A 20,794-nucleotide genomic window follows, 5' to 3' on the forward strand; every position below is an offset into this window, starting at 1 on the left:
GCTTGTTTTTATCCAGTATCTTTATTTACCAGTGTTGCCTATCAGTAAGGAAAATAATAAGGATAAAAATAATTATTTCTAAAACATCACTTAAAACTGAATTGTCGGTGACGCTTCACATTAAAAATAGTTAAAATACAACCAAACAAAGGGCAAAACATTACAACTACATGTAACATACTGTTCACATCGAACCTCTTAAGGAAACATCCCAAATGCTTTATTAAAAAGATAGGTCTTAAGATTTGCTTTAAAATCAGTGAAAAGTTTAATTTGTCATCATGACACAGACAAGTCATTCCAGAGCCGAGGGGCACAGACATTAAATGCTCTATTTCTCACACTGACTTTCTTTGGACGTTTACATTCAAGAATTGGAGCTGAATTAGCTCTAGTTTGTCATTGAAATTGTTGAAGTGGGAGACTGAGATAAGCAGGTCCAGTGCCCCAAACGGCTCTGAAAGCAAATATTACAAGTTTAAATTTAGTCCGCTGCTGAACAGGGAGCCAGTGTAGATGGTAAAGAATTGGTGAAATGTGTTCGTTCTTCTTTGTTCCTGTTAACAATGTAGCTGCTTGATTTTGAAGTTTCTGGAGACGATTTAACTCATACAAAAGAAGACCATGATATAATGCATTGCCAAAATCCAACCATGAGGTTACAAAGGCATGGACAATGCTAATAAGATCGCTGGGCAAATATTTTTAATCAGCAACGATCTTTTGCAAATAGAAAAAACCTGTGGAGACCACCTGCGAAATGTGCCTATGAAAAGTTAAATTACAATCGAATACAACCCCAAGGTTGCAGGCAAAGATATGACAGATATTGGTGTTACCGATCTTAACACAGACATCATTTGGAGAAAAACGTTTCTGGTGTGGAGATCCCAGTACAAGAAATTCACTTTTCAAACCATTGAATTTAAGTTTATTTTCTATCGTCCAGTGGCAAATATTGTTGAGACATATTTTCAGTTTTGCAGTGACAATAATGATGAAGCATCAGAAAAAAAATCACCTTATTTAAAATACGGAAATGATGTAGCATTAGTGGGGTCAGTGTTAGTGACAGGATACTGTAAAAGAAATGAAACTGATTTCGAAATAAAACCGAATTGGTCAATATACGTGTTATTTTTGACACTTTGCAATTCCAGTGCTGGGGAGCATTGTTCTCAATGACACATCATAATAATAGTAATAATCATAATAATGGAATAACCTTCCATAGTACAAACTATGACACAATATATCTTGCACGAGTTTCAGATTGCATAAATACAGACTCTATTCAACCACTATTGCAATGTTTATTACATCAAGCTACACTACCCTCCAAAAGTTTGGGAACACTACGAGTCAACAGATAATTTTGATTATCGCATGCTATTCACGAGCTATTCTTGATAGCTGTCGTAGGTTTTCAGCAGTGAAATAGATTCTAATGATGTAACCGCTGTTTCTGGCTTAGTTTGATTACATTATGGTAATGGTATTCCCCAAAGTCAGTTGATTTTGCATAATTAGGTGTTCCACACCTGGAAATTGCATAATTCACATTTCTTTATTGGGAGGTGACCTTGAGATAACAAGAGAAGTTGGGTGTAGACAGTGTCAGTAGCATAACTGAATGTTGTTACAATGATCTTGGAGCACAGTATTGTTATATAATCAGAAGTTTAAAAGGCCTAAAGCATGGTCCTCTGCCCTTATCTTGGTCTGCACAATCTGAAGCTGACAGTAACGGCTAAATTTCCTTAGAAACACGCTAATCTGTGGTGGTTTTACGATCTGAAGGCTACAGCATGCGCGGAATAGCCAACAAACAGAACATTTCTCTTCATGGAGTCTACACCTGCCTTGCAAGGAAAGCTGAGACTGGGTCAAATGTGGAAACAGATGCGGCCGGCCAAAGATAACTTCTAAAGCCGAAGATAAGTACGTTAGAGTTTGCAGCCTATGTAAAAGATATTTGGCATGTCCAGAAATTACTTGAGAATTGAACAGCACGCATAAGGAAGCTGGAGAGAAGGCTGTTTCTTCACCCACAGTGTGCCGTCACCTCAAAGCTGCAGGTTGATGGGGCGAGTATCCGGGAAGAAACCACTCCTCAAGAGAAAAAACAAGGTGAAAAGGTATGCTTGGGTTGAGAAGTATAGAAACTGGGCCGGAGAGCAATGGAAGAAGGTACTGTGGTCAGACGAATCAAAATTTAAAGTATTTGGCTACGTTCGACGGAGACCTGGGGAGAGGATGAAATCACAATGCATCAAACCCACAGTCAGATATGGAGGAGGAAGTGTCATTGTGTGGGGTTGTTCTGGGGCAGGCAAAGTGGGCAATTTGTATCGAGTAGAAGGCGTCCTCAACCAGCATGGATACCACAGTATACCCCAACATCAAGCCATTCCCTCAGGACAGCGTCTGATTGGTGCCCACTTTGTCATGCAACAAGACAATGACCCAAAGCATACGTCCCAGCTGTGTAAGTCACATTTGGAGAAGAAAGAGTCACAAGGAGTGTTGACTGTCGTAGACTGGCCTGCCCAGTCGCCAGATTTAAAACTTACAGAGTTGCTGTGGGAAGAACTGGACAGTAAAGTAAGGGAGAAATGCCCAACGAGTCAAACGAATCTGCAGGAGCTACTTCATCAGTAGGCATGCCAAGATATTTCACCGGACTATCTAGAAAAATTGATGGATAGGATGCCAAGAGTCTGCCATGCGGTCACAGCTGCAAAAGGAGGCTTTTTTGAGGAACAGAAGGTCTAGAGTAGCAACAAAAATGTAGTGGTTGTTGAAAAAACATGTATGGCTCAAGTCATCAAAATAGTATTTTCTTTTGTTAATAGGCCAAATGGGTTCATGATCATTGCATAAGCTGACACAGCTGTACAAGTATTAAGTATTTCATCATATGAATGTATTTTACTGCAGAGATTGTGGATTATTTCACCAAAATATCAATAAAACATATGTAATCATAAACCAAACTTGTTGACTCATCATGTTCCCAAACTTTTGGAGGGTAGTGTATAACAAAACTTTTGCAGTGAAAACAAGGTACGCCAAGGGGTGACCGTTATGCGCTAGAGCAAGGATACCCCAGGATTACAGTTAGGGGTTGAGCCAGATTCGGAAGAAACTTGAGCATCATGCTTTCATGTGTCTGTACATAATTCATTGCATTTGATATGCGTCTACACGCAAAACAAAAGTCAAGCGTAAAATGTTGATGCGGTGTCAGGTTTTCTAGAGTTAAAAATGGGTAAAAATCCTCACATGAAAAAGAACCATGAAACTAATTTGCCCCATGTTTTACAGTGTATGAATATTCAAAGACCACCTCCATGTCATCATTGGGCAACACGATTGATTTCAAAACATGCAGATATTTCAAAAATCACCGTTTTCATTATTGTGTGATACTGATGTTTTAACAACCTTGTCTATCATTGAAAGTACTGACTATCATTGAAAACATTTAAGAAAACTTACTTCAATGCCAAATTATCATGAATTGAAACAATGAATCATCAAAATATACAACCGCACAATATCCAAAAATTGGGGCCAATCTTTAGCGTAGAAATAGCTTTAGCACTGACGTTTCTGCCTTGGATGACACCATGTTTGCTCATAAAATATGCAAATTATTAGCACAAAAATCAAAAAGGTCTCCAAACACCCTTATAATTTATAATCTGGTTAAATGGGATAGACAAGTATTTACAAGAACTGTGTTTAATTACACAGTCTTGGCCCTTTAGAATGATTACATATTCTACAAATTACTTCTTTTATACATGTATTACTTCATATACTTAGATATTCTTTTACTTAACGATTCACCCAGTGAGTTGATGTAGAATTAACTGACATACAACTGTATATGTAATTTATTTTCTCTAAAATAGTTAACAGAACACCTTCAAATACACAGTGCATTAAAGGAATGAGTGTGTAGTCTGACAGTGCAGGAGCAGTTTATAAAAACAAAAAGACCAATCGTTTACATCCTCCAAAATACAGCAAAATAAGGAAATTCCTTGCAATACAAGGGCAGTTGGTCAGGGGTAGGAATGACCCATGTCTCAGTGAAACATGCGCTAAGGGCCACAGTTTTGCTGTGAAATGCAAACTACTGGTTGCTAGACCAGTGTACATTGGATGACTCATACATCTTGGGGCACACAGTATTTTTTTCTTGCATACACAATTAGCCTTTGCCTATTAAAAATGAAAGCAAACAATGTGGAGTTTGTTGTGTAAACACAAATTCTGGTTCTTGTGCATTTGTGCCCATTTCCCTGACCCTGGCTTTGTCTCTAGCCACCGATTCATCTCAAACTCCAGAGTCGTTTGGTTCAAAATTACATTGCAGTGTTGGGTTTCATACAAAACAGAAAATGGACCTTAGTGAATCAAAAGAATTCCCAAGCCAGGGGTCTGGTATCATAACCCTATGCCCGTAATCAATTGAGACGATGAGCCAAGGTTTTGAAAATCCCAAAACTCAAAACCGGTCCACACAAGACTGCTGTGCAGCACCTGCAGACTAAGGTTTGACCAGAGGTGCATGAAAAATGCACTGCAGCCAAACGCAATTTAAATACATTCATTTCAATTTGGGTCAGACCAATAATGCAGCCATCAGATCAGCAATGATACTTAAAAATCCCATCAGTGAATGATAAAAAAAAGAGAGAGAAATCGCCAATAAATCGGTATCTCCGTTGCAAAATAATCTGAAAGTGCCTATCTCATATTAGCACCGTTCAGCATGCTATCAAAAATATTCAACTAACTTTGAAGACGCCATAATACTGTATCTTATAAGCAAATTACATTCAAACATTTCGCAGTGGCAATGCAATGGAATGGATTAGAGCAGTCTCTACAGGTAAAGCATGTCGCCTTTGATTCTTCTAAACAGAAATAGAATTAGCATATAGATAATATAGCGGTGGATAATAAAACAAGTTACTGAAAAAAAAACAGCAAAGGAAAACCTGCCAAACAGACAAAGAAAAAGACCAAATAAAATACTATGCTTTTCATACGCAATTTCAAAATAGACGAGTAAATTACAGCAATGGTGGCTGCCCATTATCTTACAAGTTTGTGTCTTGCAAAATTGTGCTACGGACAATTTAAAATCTCTGTAGAAATACAGTTCAGCAATAAATTCTCATTTACACAAGAAGGGAATTAGATTCCTGGGACTAACAACTTTTTAAGTGGATTTTTAACGACTTTATCTCCCTACCTTGTCACACACCCATTGGCTTCTTAATTGCTAGGAAACATTGTGCGCACTGAGTTGTCAACTATCTTTATCTAACTTACTGTTTTGGACAATTCCGCACAAAAGTGGACATTGATTCAAGTTGTTACCATCCTCATTATCACAGGTTTTTCTTGAAAAGAGATTTTTGAAAAAAAAAGATGGGGGAAGTAAAGTGGTACCATTATATTCATTCCACTTCCATTTTTGGATAACACTTTTTTGTTTGTGAATCACACTTGTTAACCACTATCATTTTTTTCTGTTTTCAAATTTCTTTAAAAATTCCTATCTTCATTTACTGGACACTTACAAACACGCGAAGGGCTGTCTGGTGTCCACTCTAGCCTGACAGACAACATCTATTGACGCTGGGGTATTTCAACCAGGCCTGCCGCCTAGTATAAAGAGCCAAGATTTTGTGGTGTTACGTAATATTCTTTTGTTCATGAACCTGGCTCAGTGCGTTGCTGACCTCTTTGCAATAGGGGCCAGATTAGCATGCAGCGGTATTGTGTGGCTCATCGCTGCGGTGGTGAAGCGCTTTTGTCCCTGGTGGTAATCCGTTCGCTCTAAATGCCCCCAAACCGAGGTATACTGTTTCAAAACAACGCTGGATTATCTCCACTTTTGAGAGTGAAAAATGTCGGTATTGCCCAGCAGCCTGGTCTTGGTTCCGAGTATGGTCTATCGTTGCAAGGCCCTGTTCCCTTTGTCCGAGTTTGGAGACCCCAGCCACGCATATAAAGCATACGTGTCCGGATCCGGAATCCCTGGCAGGAAGTGGTTAATGAGATTGGCTACACTGTGACCAAATGTCCACTTTTGCTTGGAACTGCCCTTTAGCAGATATACTCTGACAGACTATAACTACCTTTTGTCACAGTCATTTAGAGCCAATGAACTCCAGATTTTAGGACAAGCTCTTTCTAATGCACCAACATTGGATGGTATGTGTCTGAAAGTCTTTGATACCAGCACAATTTTATGGACTAGTTGTGTAGTACCCTGACTGCGCTGGTGCCATGCTATCCTGCTGCTGAGACTGATGGGGTGGCCATCTTCCAGTCTTTGCTCATTTGCATACATGGGTGCAATTGACGTACTACACTTCTCAAATGAAATATGGATGTAATGTATGTCTTATTACAGACATGTATATCCACGGCTTTGAAAGCTACTTTTCGACATGGTTGTCTAGTCTAGGACTAGTGGAATCATTTTATTCTCTAACACACTGTCAATAGGAATGGAAGTTTAAGTGATTGATACTGAATTATGTGACTCAACAGAACGATACTAGGAGTAAACGCTGTGGTTGCACTAGCATCAGCGTCGATTTCAAGCAAACTAACTTTAATGCTGATGTCAAAATTACCCACGAAAAAAGTAAAACTGTGATAACAACCGAGATTTGATGCCATTCCTGGTGCCCAAGAAAGCTTAATAAGTGATTGCTTCATAACTTCCAGAGACTAAGAATGCTGGAAAACAGGAACTTTCATTGCTGGTTTTATTTAAACTTGCTCCTGGGCCAAGCGATATGCATGGACACTCCCTTTCTCTGAATAAAGTTGACTGGCCGACTTGTTGTAGCGTCTCCGCTTGGAGGGCAGGACATTGTAGTCCACCTCACCATCCTCCTCAGAGGGTGTGCCGTATCCCCCACCCCCAGGGGAACACAAACACAAGGAGTCCTGTCAGAGAGTGGGAAAGATGTGTCACGTTGAATTCGTTGAAATGTAGTAATGAATAGACAAAGGCTTTGGAGGTCACTCCGAAGCAAATCCTGGGGGAAAAAATGGCCAATAACACGATGACGTCACACTTTGTTGACATGTATGTTTTCCTATGATGGCTCGATAGATCGCGTCTCACCTCATTGCCATAGGAAAGCGCATGTGTAAACAAAGTGTGATGTAATTACATTTCAGGCTTATCACATGGCCAGTCAACACTAGCGGTTTATAGCAACGTCACGAGACACAATGGTTTTATCGTGGAAATGTTTTTCTCAATTTCTCAACTTGTGTGCTGTGGCATTATCTACAGACTGAAGATACTCCGCCAGGGTTGTCACATCAGAAGACTTAGCGATGAAATTCAGTGGTAGAGCCCACTAGCACCTTGGACTGTAGAGTATTCACTGGTGGCATGCTCAGTGGTAGTGCATTCAGGAGGAACATATTCAGAGATAGTGTGTTAAGAGGTGGCATGTCCAGAGCTATTGCGTTAGTAGAATGTTCAAGGGTAGCGTGCTTGGTGGCAATGAGTCATTTGTAGTGTACCTAAAGAGAAATTTGGAAGACTGACTGAGCGCAATATGTTTCTAAAGAAAAACGAAACCAACGCAAGAGATGCATGTTTTTTCACAGGGTAAAGTCAAAAGGATGGTCTTAAGATAAAGAGTTTACACACTACTGTGCAACTTTCAGCAATATCCATGCTACATGTTTTGCTAGTGGTTTTGTCCTTGCGGTCTTTGGGCTGTACAGCAGTTTTACAATAAGTGGGCACCAGACTACACTTTCATCCACTTACTCCAGCAGACACATCGATGGCTGTTTTGGCTCCTAGGTTTACAATACGACCATCTGCATAGACGAACAGGTTCCTACCCGATTGGCCAGGCTCACCACCTTAAAGAGACAGATATCAGCCATCATCACGAGTCAGGCTACATTTAGGTGGATGTTGTGAAGTGATGCGCATCACTACATTTTGGAGACAAACGTCAGTTCTTTAGCAACATCTTTCTTGTGTGTCTTTGAGTATTCAGTGTTTACAAAGCTAGCAAATCATGCAAATTTGCCAGGAATGCCTGGATATTATGCAGTCTTAACAATACCTTGCTTTATGATTGGTGATCTCCTTTGTAAGTATTTATTCAGCATAAAATCATTCAATCAAAACTTGTTTTTTACAAAATGCCACAAATTAGTGTTCTGATGAACTAAAATTTGGAATTCCACTGCAACCAAATTAAAAACCCTGCTAATGCAAAGAGAATTCACTGATAACCAATAGATTTAAAGCTGTTTGGTACAAATACATTCTGAACTTCTATTTATGAAAGCACTATTCTACTGCACACAAGTTACTTTTTCAAAGTGGAGAACCCCGTGTTTCTCTAAGGAACAATTCTGATTTTGAGTAAGTAGTACGAGAGTGGCGTTCACACAACAATGCCAATGGTTTTGTAGTAATGAAAGAGGAACAAACTTACCATTCAGGCCATATGGCCTTAGCGCCCTCCTTTCAGTCAATACTGACACCGTCAGAGGTCGCCGGAATGTCATTTCTCTGATGACCCCATCTCCACCCCTGTACTGTCCCCGCCCACCCGTGTTGGGGTTCAGCTCAAATCTCTTGAGAACCACCGGATATCTGAGAGGATGAAGGGTACTTGTGGATGTGATATATTTGGCTGGTAGTTGTGTCACAGGTAAAGGAAATGAACTAATACTGCATTCAATCTTTTAACTAGCAAACAGAAAAGTACACTTTTGCAACAAAATATAATAAACTTGATGTACGTAATACTTAAATTTTAGGAAAATTCTTGCAAAACAGTGTTTGTTGATAATGCTACAAGCTTGCTGTTTGATGACAAACACATTTTGTGACGTAAAAGTAGCTGATTATATAAGTTTAGGGATCAAAAGCCTGATTAAAAAGAGCTTTCGAAACAAAAATGAATAACTGAACCCATTTCAAGGAATGTTTCAACTAAAAGCTACATACTTTTAAAATTTTCTGTGATTTTTGTGGTTTATTCATATCAACAACAAAAAAGTGGTAATCACCTTTGTAACAATCAGACTCAAATTCTAATGACATTTAAAATAACGTTTCAACAGTGGAGCTTTCCTGTCTGACTGCTGGCACTGACATCAAGAGGTGCTATTATTTTTAAATATTTTTCTTTTGATTCTGCTATTCAGGAAAAACTCTACCTTCTTTCCAGTATCTCTGGGTCAGTAATTCTGGTGTTTGTCATGTGAGTGTGCACACCACTCTGACCATCCCAAGTAGGGCCCTACACAGATAAATAGAACAAGGATATCAAAGAAAGACGGTATGACTGTCTGCCAAAAATAGACAGTGTTACCTAGTGGTCTTTGTACTCAGTCGCAAAATTTCTACAATAGGACATATCGGAATGGGTGCCAAAAGAGTATGGATAGACATGGGTGACTCACTGAAATGCCTATTTTAGTGTATTCTATTTTATTACCTGATATCTGTCAAAGATGTTTCAGGATTCTCCAATGTTAATGAATTCAAAGGGCCAAGAAAATTTAATTTTGTAAAGTCGTTCTCGTGAAAACTTATTTGTGTCTCATTAAACTGGATTTTCATTTTCTGTCTATCATTTTAAGGGCATTTTGAGTACTTTCATTATTATCTTAGTGCTAATTTATATATTTATGAGCGAAAGTGTAATGTCACCCAAGACAGAAACCTTAGTCTTACTACAGCTATTTGTGCACTAAAATTTGCCCAAATTTTGTCTATTCTGTCACCGTAAATTTTATTTCCTTTATTGAATCATTGTTGTTTTAGTTCATGACAGTAGGCCTGCAAGCAAAGCTTTCTCAGAAATATTTTCAATAAGCAAAGTTGGGGTTCACAATTTGAGTAGAAAACTCCAAAAAAGAACCGAATATTCAATAAGGACAAACTATCCACAGGTATGCCTACTATCAATGATAAAGATGTACAGGGTATGCCAATACTGCCATACATGTGTGCGTATTTCACTACCACACATATTGCACTATGGAATGTGCCCAAGTGTCTTCGTAATGACATCACAGCAAAAGCATCCTCATTTGCCAGGCTGATTAATGTTGGCATGTCAGTCTCTTTGTGTGCGCCAAGTGCCCGGATGAAACAATTCCCACCAACCTATCTTTTCTATTCCAACGAGGGGGTGCTTTAATTCACGGCTGATAATGCAACTCACAGGCTTTATATGTATGTATTGAACAAATGACATCCATCAAAACAACAGAATCTGCTGAACATACCGCTCCGGCCCCCCCAGCAACCGTCTCATAGTAACCAACGCTGTCATCGCCAAATGTGGTATTGTTCATGCAGCCCTGCAAAAAAAATGTTCACATTTTGGGAAAGATTTTTTTGCACTAGTAAATGAGTCTTTTGTTATAAAGTTGACTTTCAGTTATGCGCAAGCAGAATGGCTCCGATATAAGACTTATGGCTGGATCGCTCAGCGACTCTTAAAAAATAAATTGACTGCTAACTAGGATAGTGAATTCTGGCACAAAACACTACATTCGCCTGTAGAAGAAAGACACAGACCTCAAGTTTGGCTGTCTGTGTTTTACTGGGAAATATCTCCGGATCGAGAAAAGCAAATAACGTGAAAAAAAGGAACATCCAGCGAATGGTATTCTCTTGGAAACCATCTAAGTTATCAATACTGCTGGTTGATATTTTGTGTTTTTTAAAATGGACAGCGCTTGCTCGTGCCATTTTTCAAGGACAAATCAAATACAGTTCAGGCCAAATTTCCAGTTCACTGGAATTCACAAGTGAGTGTTCTCAATATACTAGCATGACAAGTGGCCACCTTACCTGAGATGCAGCGCACACCCCAAATGCTTTCAAGATGACATCAACTACGCGTTGGCATGTCAGGACATTACCCCCGATCACCGCAGCATCATGTGAGGGGTCCAGAATGCATCCCTTTGGAACGTGCAACTGGATTGGCTTCAGACAACCCTAGATGAAAGTACAGAAGTCAATGGCAATACAATACGGCCGTTTCACAACAGTGTGCCACAAAGAGTTTGCAACGCATTCGCCAATCACAATGCACGAAATTGTCGACCCAATGCGTGTTTGGAAAGGGTCGTAAAATTGGCGTGTTATGATTGGTAAAAGTGTTACAAACTCCTGGTGGTGCACTATTGTGAATCGCCCATATTGATGTGATGTGAATGTGCAGTCTGTGTGAGGTTTCAAGGTTGAACTGTAAGAAACTTCTCGTTGGATCTTGTCTTGCAGTTATGATGGTATGGTATGTTCAAGCGTTAAATTTATGAAAACGACATCACTGACATGACCTTTATCTCTACATCATTTACAGATTTGTAGCACAAATGCAAACCACAGAGATGCAATTATATGTGTTTCAATTCCATGAACATTGGTTCACAAGATTAGCATTTCCTTTTAAAAATCGCATCACGGGGCTCAGAAAATAGGATTTGTCTAAAATGGACTTCCAGAGATAAAATTATACCTACAGGTGTTACTCATGAATTTTAACCATATTTCCTGCATCTGTGCAATAAATTGTGGGCTGCTGAATGGAATAGTGCTTGACTATTTCATAATTGGAGTGAATTCAAAGCCTGCCTTTCAAATTTTAATAGAATGTGTTTTATATCAAAGTATGTTTGATCACAAATGTCAAGTTTTTCATTGGGGTAAACAGGTATTAATTTGTGAAGAATTTTATTGTATTCCTTTCAATTTACTCCCGCTCCCAAGTTCAAAAACAGAAGAAGTCACCTAGCTTTCAAGTGAATACAGCCAACTCATCAATAAAGTCTATACATGTGACCATATACCTGCAACAGGCAAAGACTCTGCACCAGATTCACACTTTCAGTGAACAGATTTCAACTTATATTCACACAAATGGTACCTGGTTCAGGGGAACATCGTGACCAATCATGCATCGGAGGCAGTAGATGATTGCTGACTTGGTGATGGCCTTAGGTGCATTCAGGTTACCGTAGACTTCGTAGCCGGTACCCGTGAAGTCAAAATATGCAGTGCCCTGGAAGGAAAATGCAACCTTGATGTGAAGAAGTTCAGTGATACAAATCTGCTAAGGAGGCACAGGCTATACAACGTTTGGGGTGTGCCGTGGGGATTTCAGATTACATTTGCGACTTGCTCTGAGAAAAACCAAGACTGAAGTCACAGAGTGACACCTGCTCGAAAGTCCCTTTGACAAAGTATTACTCTTTAAGATGTAACAAATGTAACTTCCCGTCTGATATGCAAATAGCCTGAATGGAATACGCTACGGGAACCAACAGGGTGCTCTCATCAACAGATCTAACCCAACGTACATTCACCATTACCATGGACAAAAATTTGCAGCACAGTGCATACTAGGTATTAGAATTCATAGCTTTGATGAATGACAACAACTGTACAGCCAGCACCAAGTGCTCAATCTGCAAGGTTATGACAACTTTACATGGAACAAACAGTGACTGTCCTGCCATTTGTTAAAGAATTCTCGGTTATTTTGTGAGGAAATGAGCATCACTGTCTGGTTATGATTAACATTGCACAGCTGATAACCTAACACTTGCATACTGCAGTGTCAGTGGTGGCCAAGCTCAAGGAAAACACATGGGCAGTCATATGCCTGGTACTCTGATGTCTTTTGATCAGATGCTTTACTTCATCAAGAGTAATTTCATACCAGCACTATGCCAGCATGTAGTTTAACCCCTTCGCGCCGGGACACGGCTAGACACGCCGTAAAAATTGAGATCCTCAGCCCGCTTTTCAGCTATTATTCTCGGCCCACGTTCGAGCGAACACGGGGAAAGAAGGCAGACTCTGGCTCTTGTGTATATGGTAATTGGTCTTTGTGTGTAGCCCAGAAATGAAAAGACCGAATTTGCATCATAATCACCAGCTTCACAATAGTCCCCACTTTGAAAAGAGGCAATGGGTATGTGGAAGTGTGAGTAGAGCCGCATGCCACCGAACAATCAGCCTTTCCACCGTGTAATTCAAAGCGTACAGAGCACGCAGTGCCAAAAACTGAGAATTTGCGGTTTGGCAGGTGGCCTTTATGGCCAAGCGAGGCTGGAATTCTTGAAGTCGGCTTTCGGGAAGAAATTCCCGGCACGAAGGGGTTAAATAATATACTGTAAAGCATCTTTGCAATCAACAACCTTTGAGTCCATGCATATTCAGGGCTACGGGGTGCAAAAGTAGAGTAGCTTCTGGTCTGGTGGTAACACTACCTCTTCAATGTTGATGTCAATGGTCAGGACAATGGGTGTGCCGTCATCCAGTTGATCTTGGGCTGACAGTCGCGTGGTGCCCATCTTCTCCATGGTGTTCCGGCCAATTTCTCTCAGCATCTCGCGGACGGCAATCTCGGCATTGGTCTGAATGTGGCCCATGTAGGCCATGACAACGTCCAGCCCGTAGTAGTCAATCAGTTCCTTGATCAGAATAATACCCTGCGGTGGGGGGGGAAGGAAACCAACAGGTGTAAAAGAACGACTACGGGCTGTGACATCAGTCTTGCGGCCACCAATGAACTCTGACATTTTCAGCCACACCTCGTATTTGGTCAATCTTGCAGCATCCAGACATGAAATGATGCACAAGAACCATTTCTTTCCAAAAATGTGAAATAAGCCGTCGCCTTTGTCTTGCTAAAAGCAGTATGTAACGTGGCAACATATTGGTAGAACGATGAAGTCTCTCGCAGCAAACACCGCAGTATCTACCGACCAAGGAAATTGCTCCTTGATTGAGAATTCAGTGTTGCTGATCCCAGACGAGCTGTGCACAAAGAAAAACTTGAGGAAACAACTGCAGAATTTGCTGCTAGGAAATTGTGTCATGACATTATTGATCGTAGTGGAATGAAACAACAACTGATCTCTTCCACCTAACTGTGCAGTGCAACCTTCTGACTGTTGAAAGTTGACCTGGCCTGTTGACTGCACCACGAGTTCAGCTCAGACTGTCTTCAATTGAAGTAAAAAAGTTTCCAGGAGGTCTTCTCATTTTTAGAGATTTTTCTATGGGTGTTTTTTCCAAGGAAATATCTTGTCTTGGCATGTTCAATCAGCCCACCTTCTGATTGGCTGCAACCTGTGCCCTGAGGTCAGACAGGTTGTCATGGAGATTCCTGGTGCCGCTGCTCCCTGGTACCTTACCCGGCGCCATGAGGGCTTCTATCAGGGCTGTGGCAGGAAAACAAAGGATAGTACAGCAATAACCAAACATGTGAGATTTCTTCCCATGAAGACCTTTCAAAATGGTACATGTACCTGACAATCTTGAATAGTTTTGGACTCTATGGAGGGATATTTCTGAGCAGTAAATCTCTGTGTGTACTTCATGGACTCTTGATTGCAACCTACACCATATGCCAGCTCTGAAGTGCATGGGCTTCCCAAGAATTTCTTTTTTTGGGGGGAGGGTGAGGAAATCCACTTTTTTGGGAGGGGGGCACTCATCAGCTATAAAAATATATAACACTGGGAGGGGTCTATTTTGATTTTTTTTTTTCAAGTAGATGAGTGATTCTCTTCCTATTTTATTCTATTTTAAAATTTCTTTCGCTTTCCCTTTTTTTTTTCCTTTTTCAAGTTTTTTTTTGGGGGGGAAGCGCTTTTGTCCTAGTCCCTCTTAGTGACACCCATGCTCAAGTGTGTTTCTCTGCAAACCAATACAAGCAGGCCAGCTCTTTGTCTCCCAGTTGCACACTCTGAGTTGCAAAATGTGGCCGGATCCCACAACATGAGATTTTCAGCGGTATTTTCGGTATTTCTGTTTTAGTTTGCATGGAAAAGTGCACACTGAGTTCTTTATCACCCATTTTGGAATCCTCATGAAAATGGACGATATATGAGTGAAACTTGTTGAAGGTTCCCATGATTTACACTGTGCAAGGTTCTCTTAAAAGCCTGTCTCTTATAAGTTGCCCTGGCGACTTGTGATTCATTTAATTAGGTTGGGTCACAAATTAGGTCACAACTTACAATGCCATCTCTTGGCCAAACAGTATGGGCCCAGAGCTAGACCAAGAGAGGGCGCAATTTTTCTAGCAAGATACTTCTTTGATGAATGGCTATGAAATGCAAGCGTTGTAGTCGCATCGCTACCAACAAAAATGAACACTCCTGACCCACATGGCTCTTTTCAACCGATGAGGGGGTGCATCTGCTCAAGGTGGACAATCTACAGCTTCTTACCAGAAAGTTAAGTCTATAATTAGTCTATAATCCATACATTAGTCACGCATGAAGTTATTCACATAAGCAACCACTAGCAGGGAGAGACTTACTGAAGATTTTCCACATTTACCGGCAAAATTCAAATCCTTCACATGCTTACTCTAGTAATAGTGGCGAAGAAAATAGTCATCTTTCCCGGGGAAGATCTCGGGAATTAAATTTACACAAACATTTTCAGCCTTGACAACTCAGGAGATGTACTTGCTACAAACACGTACCCTCTTCTTGGAAGATACCGTCTTCAACCAGCTTGAAGGTCTCAAACACGGCCCCTTCCTCCCTCAGGTGCTTAGAGTTGGGCGGCATGGAGCCAGGAACAATGCCACCAATGTCAGCATGGTGCCCTCGACTGGCCACAAAAAAGACAGGCTTAGGGGTGCCTGGGTAGAAGACCTACAGATGACAAATTAATGGCATTTGTACACAATGTTTTCCATTACTTGTCTAGATAAGACATTATGTTTATTGGTTTCAATTTGGTCTTTTTCAGTTGAACAATTAACTTTTTCCAAAATGAGATATATACAGCAGATACATATATAAGTAAAATAAACCATCAACCCATTCGAAAATTCAGGATTTTACATTGATAACTTTGTCCAGATTCAGTGGGAACAGGTCCGTTGCAACCAAACTCAATTATAAAACATGAAGTCTATAGTTTTTCTCCCCATAGACCTAAACACAGTGATAATCCTGATTGAAATGAGCAAGCAGTTTTTACTACAGTTAACCACCATTTGACTAACTCCACAGCTTAACTACTCTCATTGACTATTTGGAACTCTGGAAGGATTGCATGGCTGGTTCTCAACAGCCTTTCTTTGTAATTCAGTTCAGAGGGAAAGATAGACGTCAAAATAATGGCAACTCCTAAAAACTGCAACCACTGGAAATGCAATCCAACAGGATTTGACTAATGCCACTCAAGTTGCACTGTACTGCGCGTAAGCTCCGATGAAAATGATCAGCGGCTGAAAATGGATTTTGCTGGAACTTGCTGAATGCTTACTGGAGTGATGACTGTCAAATCGGGTAGGTGACTTCCTCCAGCACATGGATGATTGGTCAGGATCATATCGCCTTCTTTCAAATCATCACCCAGGACTCCCATCTGAAATCATGCAAAATAATGAAGACTATTAGTTCCCCTGAGGTCCTGTTTGTATTTGTGATATTAATACACGAGTGTGCTTTCACCTCTGTACGGAGATCAAATAAAATCCAGAGAGCATTATTCCAAGCAACATTTGACCCAGTACCTCGGTTGACACATAAATAACTCAAATGAGGTAACACACTGTCTTCCTGTAATTGTGACTAGTCCTTCAAAAGATGTTCTCGAGTTTCGAGTCGGCAGTCGTGCCCATGGCATGATTCATGGATGAAAAATGCGTAAGTCGATAAGAAAACTAGGTACCAGACATCACCGCAGATGAGCTCTACACATTAAATATGGCACCTAATGGCAGCAAACGGTTTTACACACCTCTACACCACGAGTGCAGTTTCGGCCAACTGTTTGGCAAAATTATGGCTTGCTGTGAGTAAAAGACTACCAGACTAAATCAGAAATTGTAAATAAATCTCGCACAACTACCAAAAATAATTAATACTGAGTAACTCTCCCAAATGCTAACTGGAAATGTCTCCCATATTAAAATTAAGGAAGTAAATGTGTTTTTTGAGGCAAAAGTTGTTACCAAACAAGGGATGACAATACAAAAATGGTGGTCAATGTTTGTTGACAAAATAACAAAGAAACAGGTCTATCTGCCGTGTGATCAAGAATAGGCCGACCCTCCCCTTACCTGGTACTGAACTGTCTCCTGCATTGCACCAAGGTGGACAGGTATGTGAGGGGCGTTGGCTACCAGACCGCCGTCAAACCCAAACATTGCACAGGAAAAGTCCAGTCTCTCCTTCAAGAACAAACAATCCCAAAGTGCATACATAATAACTTGGGAAATACAACAAACTCGTGACAATAGGAGGGCCAATTTCATAGAGCTGCTTAAGCACAAAATTTGCTTAAGCGTGAAAAACCTTGCTTGACAAATCAGGTTACCAGCCAAAACTCCATGAGATGTAAATTGTTTTGGAATGATATTCACCTGTGTTTTGGTTTTGACAATCACATATTTTGAGCTGGTAGCTTTCGTTTATTAAGCAAGTTTTTTTTTCGCCCTTAAGCAAATTCTGTGCTTAAGCAGCTCTATGAAAGTGGCCCCTGGTCACTTGTTCTCCAAAGCATTATTTCCTCAACTTGGCCAGTGGCGATCTTGTCTACCTCTTGAGCTCCAACAAGGAAGCACTTTCAAGTGGTCAAATTCTTGCTCCACAGGAATCGACAAAGCCAAAATCTAAATATCTTCTGACCACCTTTGTAGCTGAGTGCATCATGAGTCAAGTTGTAAATCCTTTCACAAGACCAGTTGATGTGACCAGAAAAATGAAGGCATTTATCAGTTCATTTGAAAAGCTTGTGACTTGGCTGAAGAGCGGATGACTTTTGATGGGCTTGCAATGGACTTGTGATGGACTCGAATACAGGCCTATTTCCAACTTTATGTGGGACCCACATCCACATTCTTGAAAACTACACTCCCCTCAAAAAATTATTCAGACTTTCTAACAACTTTGTGGCCCATAAAGCAAAGCTTGCACTAACCTTAGCTCAACATTTAGTTATCTTTAAGCATGAAACGAGCCTGAACTAGTGAGTAGTTGTGCACGCAATGTCACTTTTCACTTAATCCACTTCACTGCTGAGGCTGATGTGATTTACTGCTTCTGGTTGTCGTATTAAGAGGAATGATCTCGCAATAGTGAACAATTGTGTCAGTGACATAAACAATGGGTTTGACCCCAGCATTTAGCGGAATGAAAGGCCCTCGGGAGGTGCTACATACCTTGATGTTGGTGGATATGGCCGTCCTTTGCAGGATGCGGCCCATCTGCTCTGCGGTGCTCATGAAGCGGTGGGAGAAGATAGACAGCTGAATGGTGTCTAGTTCAGTGCCTAGGGCTTTCGTTTCATCGCTACCAACCTGGTGAGGGAGAGATAACATACAAGCAGGTGAAGTAATGCAGGAAAAGGGTCTCTTGAAGGGGCAACATGCTGCGATAATGATTTATCAAAAAAAAAAAAGAAAAATTGGTAAGTTTTGCCAAAATATTTGCCAATGATTAGACCGACTGAGTAGGCTTCACCAACTGTGCACCCAGGCATGCAAGTAACACCTTCTCATCCCCGAGGCTACACCCCATGCTCGAGCCATTCTCTGCAAGCATATCGGACGTAAATGACAGCCGTAACTGATCAAACTGTCATGCAGAGGGGCTTTACGATCAGTCACAGGTCCAGGAACAGGTATGTTTTTCTTTTAACCAACACAGTTTCAACTGACCTGGATTTTGATGTCACCATGCTCAGTTATCCGTGCCTCGCAGTTTGGCTCCACCACTATGGTGCTGTTCTTTTCAATCAAGATGGCGGGGCCCTTGATGACGTGGTCACATGACAGGTCGTCGAGGAGATAAAGCCTGGTGTCCCAGTACTTGGATTTAAAGTAGCATTTGGTAATCTAAATAAATTGGAAAAAAAAATGCAAAAAAGGAAAACCGATCAGCGGTGAAACACTGCAAATAACACCTAATGAGGAGATGATCAGTCAAAGTCTAATCGGCAGTCCTAAAAGAAAACACACTCTGCTGCCCATATTGAAAATACAACCAACTACACTTGAAAAGTATAGCAAAATCTCAATAACTCAAAGTTGGTTAACTCAAAACTCCACTTTACTGGAAGAATAATTAATTCCCGCCAAAAGAATAGGCTTTCATGTACAAAAACAATATCCGTAACTCGAACTGCTCACGTTGCCGGATTTGTTTACTTCGAAGTTTTTGTGTAGCAGATCCAAAAGAAACTGCCACCAAAGTATAAAATAACCACAATGTCATTTCAAGAGTCATTGTAGGGAGATTAACGTCGTGCGCCAGCGTATAGGTACATGTTATGATACACATCGTAATAAAGACTTAACTTCAAAAGAAATCGGGACCTTCTTTTAACTCGAATTTCGGATAACTCGAATTTTTTGTCCATTCCCCAGAGATTCGAGGTATCGAGATTTTACTGTATGTTGCAGATTGAGTATTTGCTTGGAAAAGCTCACTTCACCGCCATCTTTAGTTCCATGGTCAAATTCATGCACATTTTCATCATGTGATCATGGGAAAATGGTGAAATCTTCACGTAAGTGTGTCCCTCAAACAGTCAGTGGAGGACTTTGAGACGCTTGGTGGCAGCAAAAAGGTCCTTTTTGTCAGCTCTGGGCACGTGTCTGTAGTTATAGGCATTAACAGAAGTTCTGAGCACACGCACAACTGTGAGAAGGACTGATTGTCTACTCCCCACCAAATGTCTCGACGCCTCCTATTAAAAAGTGGTCACATGACTGTTAAAGTTCCTGCACTCCTCTCTATAATGCAGCACAGAGTCAAAATCCAGGTATTGTGTTCATATCTGTGGGTTTTACAAGTCTTCACTTACTACTTGGAACTTGGGATTCTGGTTGCTGGGTCTGAGATGTCTGTCATCGGTGATGTTGGTCTTACCGACACCGCGTACTCTGATGTCGTCCACGATGATGGGCCGGCCTGGAATGGTGAAGCCAAACTCACGCTTGTACCTGCACAGGAACAACGTCAGTGAGGCCACAAGCCATTGGTTACCCAGCACACTGAGGATTTGTATTACACTGTACATTGGTCTTGGAAGTCCTTGCCAAAGTGGTCTGGTGCTTGAAGGTCATTCTCTCACACTGTGAACTGTGACTGGGTGCTAGTCATCCCTTTCATGATCTGTGCTGCAGCTTGACTTAAACATGAGATAAAGCAACAATGCCTCTAGTGTGACACATTCTACATGAAAATGTGCCAGAAATGTTTGTGCCATATAATACATATCATAAGTCAGAAATGGTATGGGTAAATCAGACACAAATCCACACAGAGCTGATGACTTCAACTGTATGTTTTCTTTGTTGTCACTTTCCTGATTGTTCAGTTTATGGGAGCAATATTATAATGCAGCAAGCCCCCAAATATTTGCCTTAAAAGGCAAGTTTCCGACTTCACAATTCGCATCTTACATATATCATCGAGATAATTCTCTTTTCTTTACTAGTTACGTGCAGTACGCAATATACATGGAAGCCTCTTTATGGAAGCCTCAATAAACTGATCACGATTCAAACACATACGATTCCTACTTTCATGCAGGTAAAAAAAATCTGCTCATTTTTTCAAGAGGAATATTGCTTGGTGCGCTAACGTTGACATTTTCCCCAAAATGTATGAGAAAACACAACCCATCCATGGCGACCCTTGGGATAAACTCTGCAGTGCCTACTATCCCTGGATGGAATTGTGCCCAGAGCAATGTCCCCGT

The 20,794-nt window shown here is 40.7% G+C and overlaps 1 protein-coding gene across 1 annotated transcript; it reads right to left on the reverse strand.

Annotated features, from left to right (window-relative positions):
• Positions 1-2: 2 nt before the first annotated feature.
• Positions 3-20,125, reverse strand: LOC147794988 (5-oxoprolinase-like). Its single transcript, XM_087132363.1, has 15 exons — positions 19,895-20,125; positions 18,747-18,923; positions 18,249-18,386; positions 17,148-17,258; positions 16,349-16,450; positions 15,555-15,729; positions 14,171-14,280; positions 13,324-13,545; positions 11,976-12,110; positions 10,895-11,044; positions 10,324-10,398; positions 9,247-9,329; positions 8,517-8,677; positions 7,832-7,929; positions 3-6,987 (listed from the first exon to the last, which is right to left on the reverse strand). Exons 1-15 carry the CDS (start codon positions 20,108-20,110, stop codon positions 6,808-6,810), a joined length of 2,133 nt encoding a protein of 710 aa, XP_086988489.1. The 5' UTR covers positions 20,111-20,125; the 3' UTR covers positions 3-6,807.
• Positions 20,126-20,794: the final 669 nt, after the last annotated feature.

This window comes from Acanthaster planci, unplaced genomic scaffold (genome assembly GCF_054643075.1).
Source record: "Acanthaster planci isolate LZ-2023a unplaced genomic scaffold, COTS_SCS Contig231, whole genome shotgun sequence".
In the NCBI taxonomy this organism is placed as follows: Eukaryota; Metazoa; Echinodermata; class Asteroidea; order Valvatida; family Acanthasteridae; genus Acanthaster; species Acanthaster planci.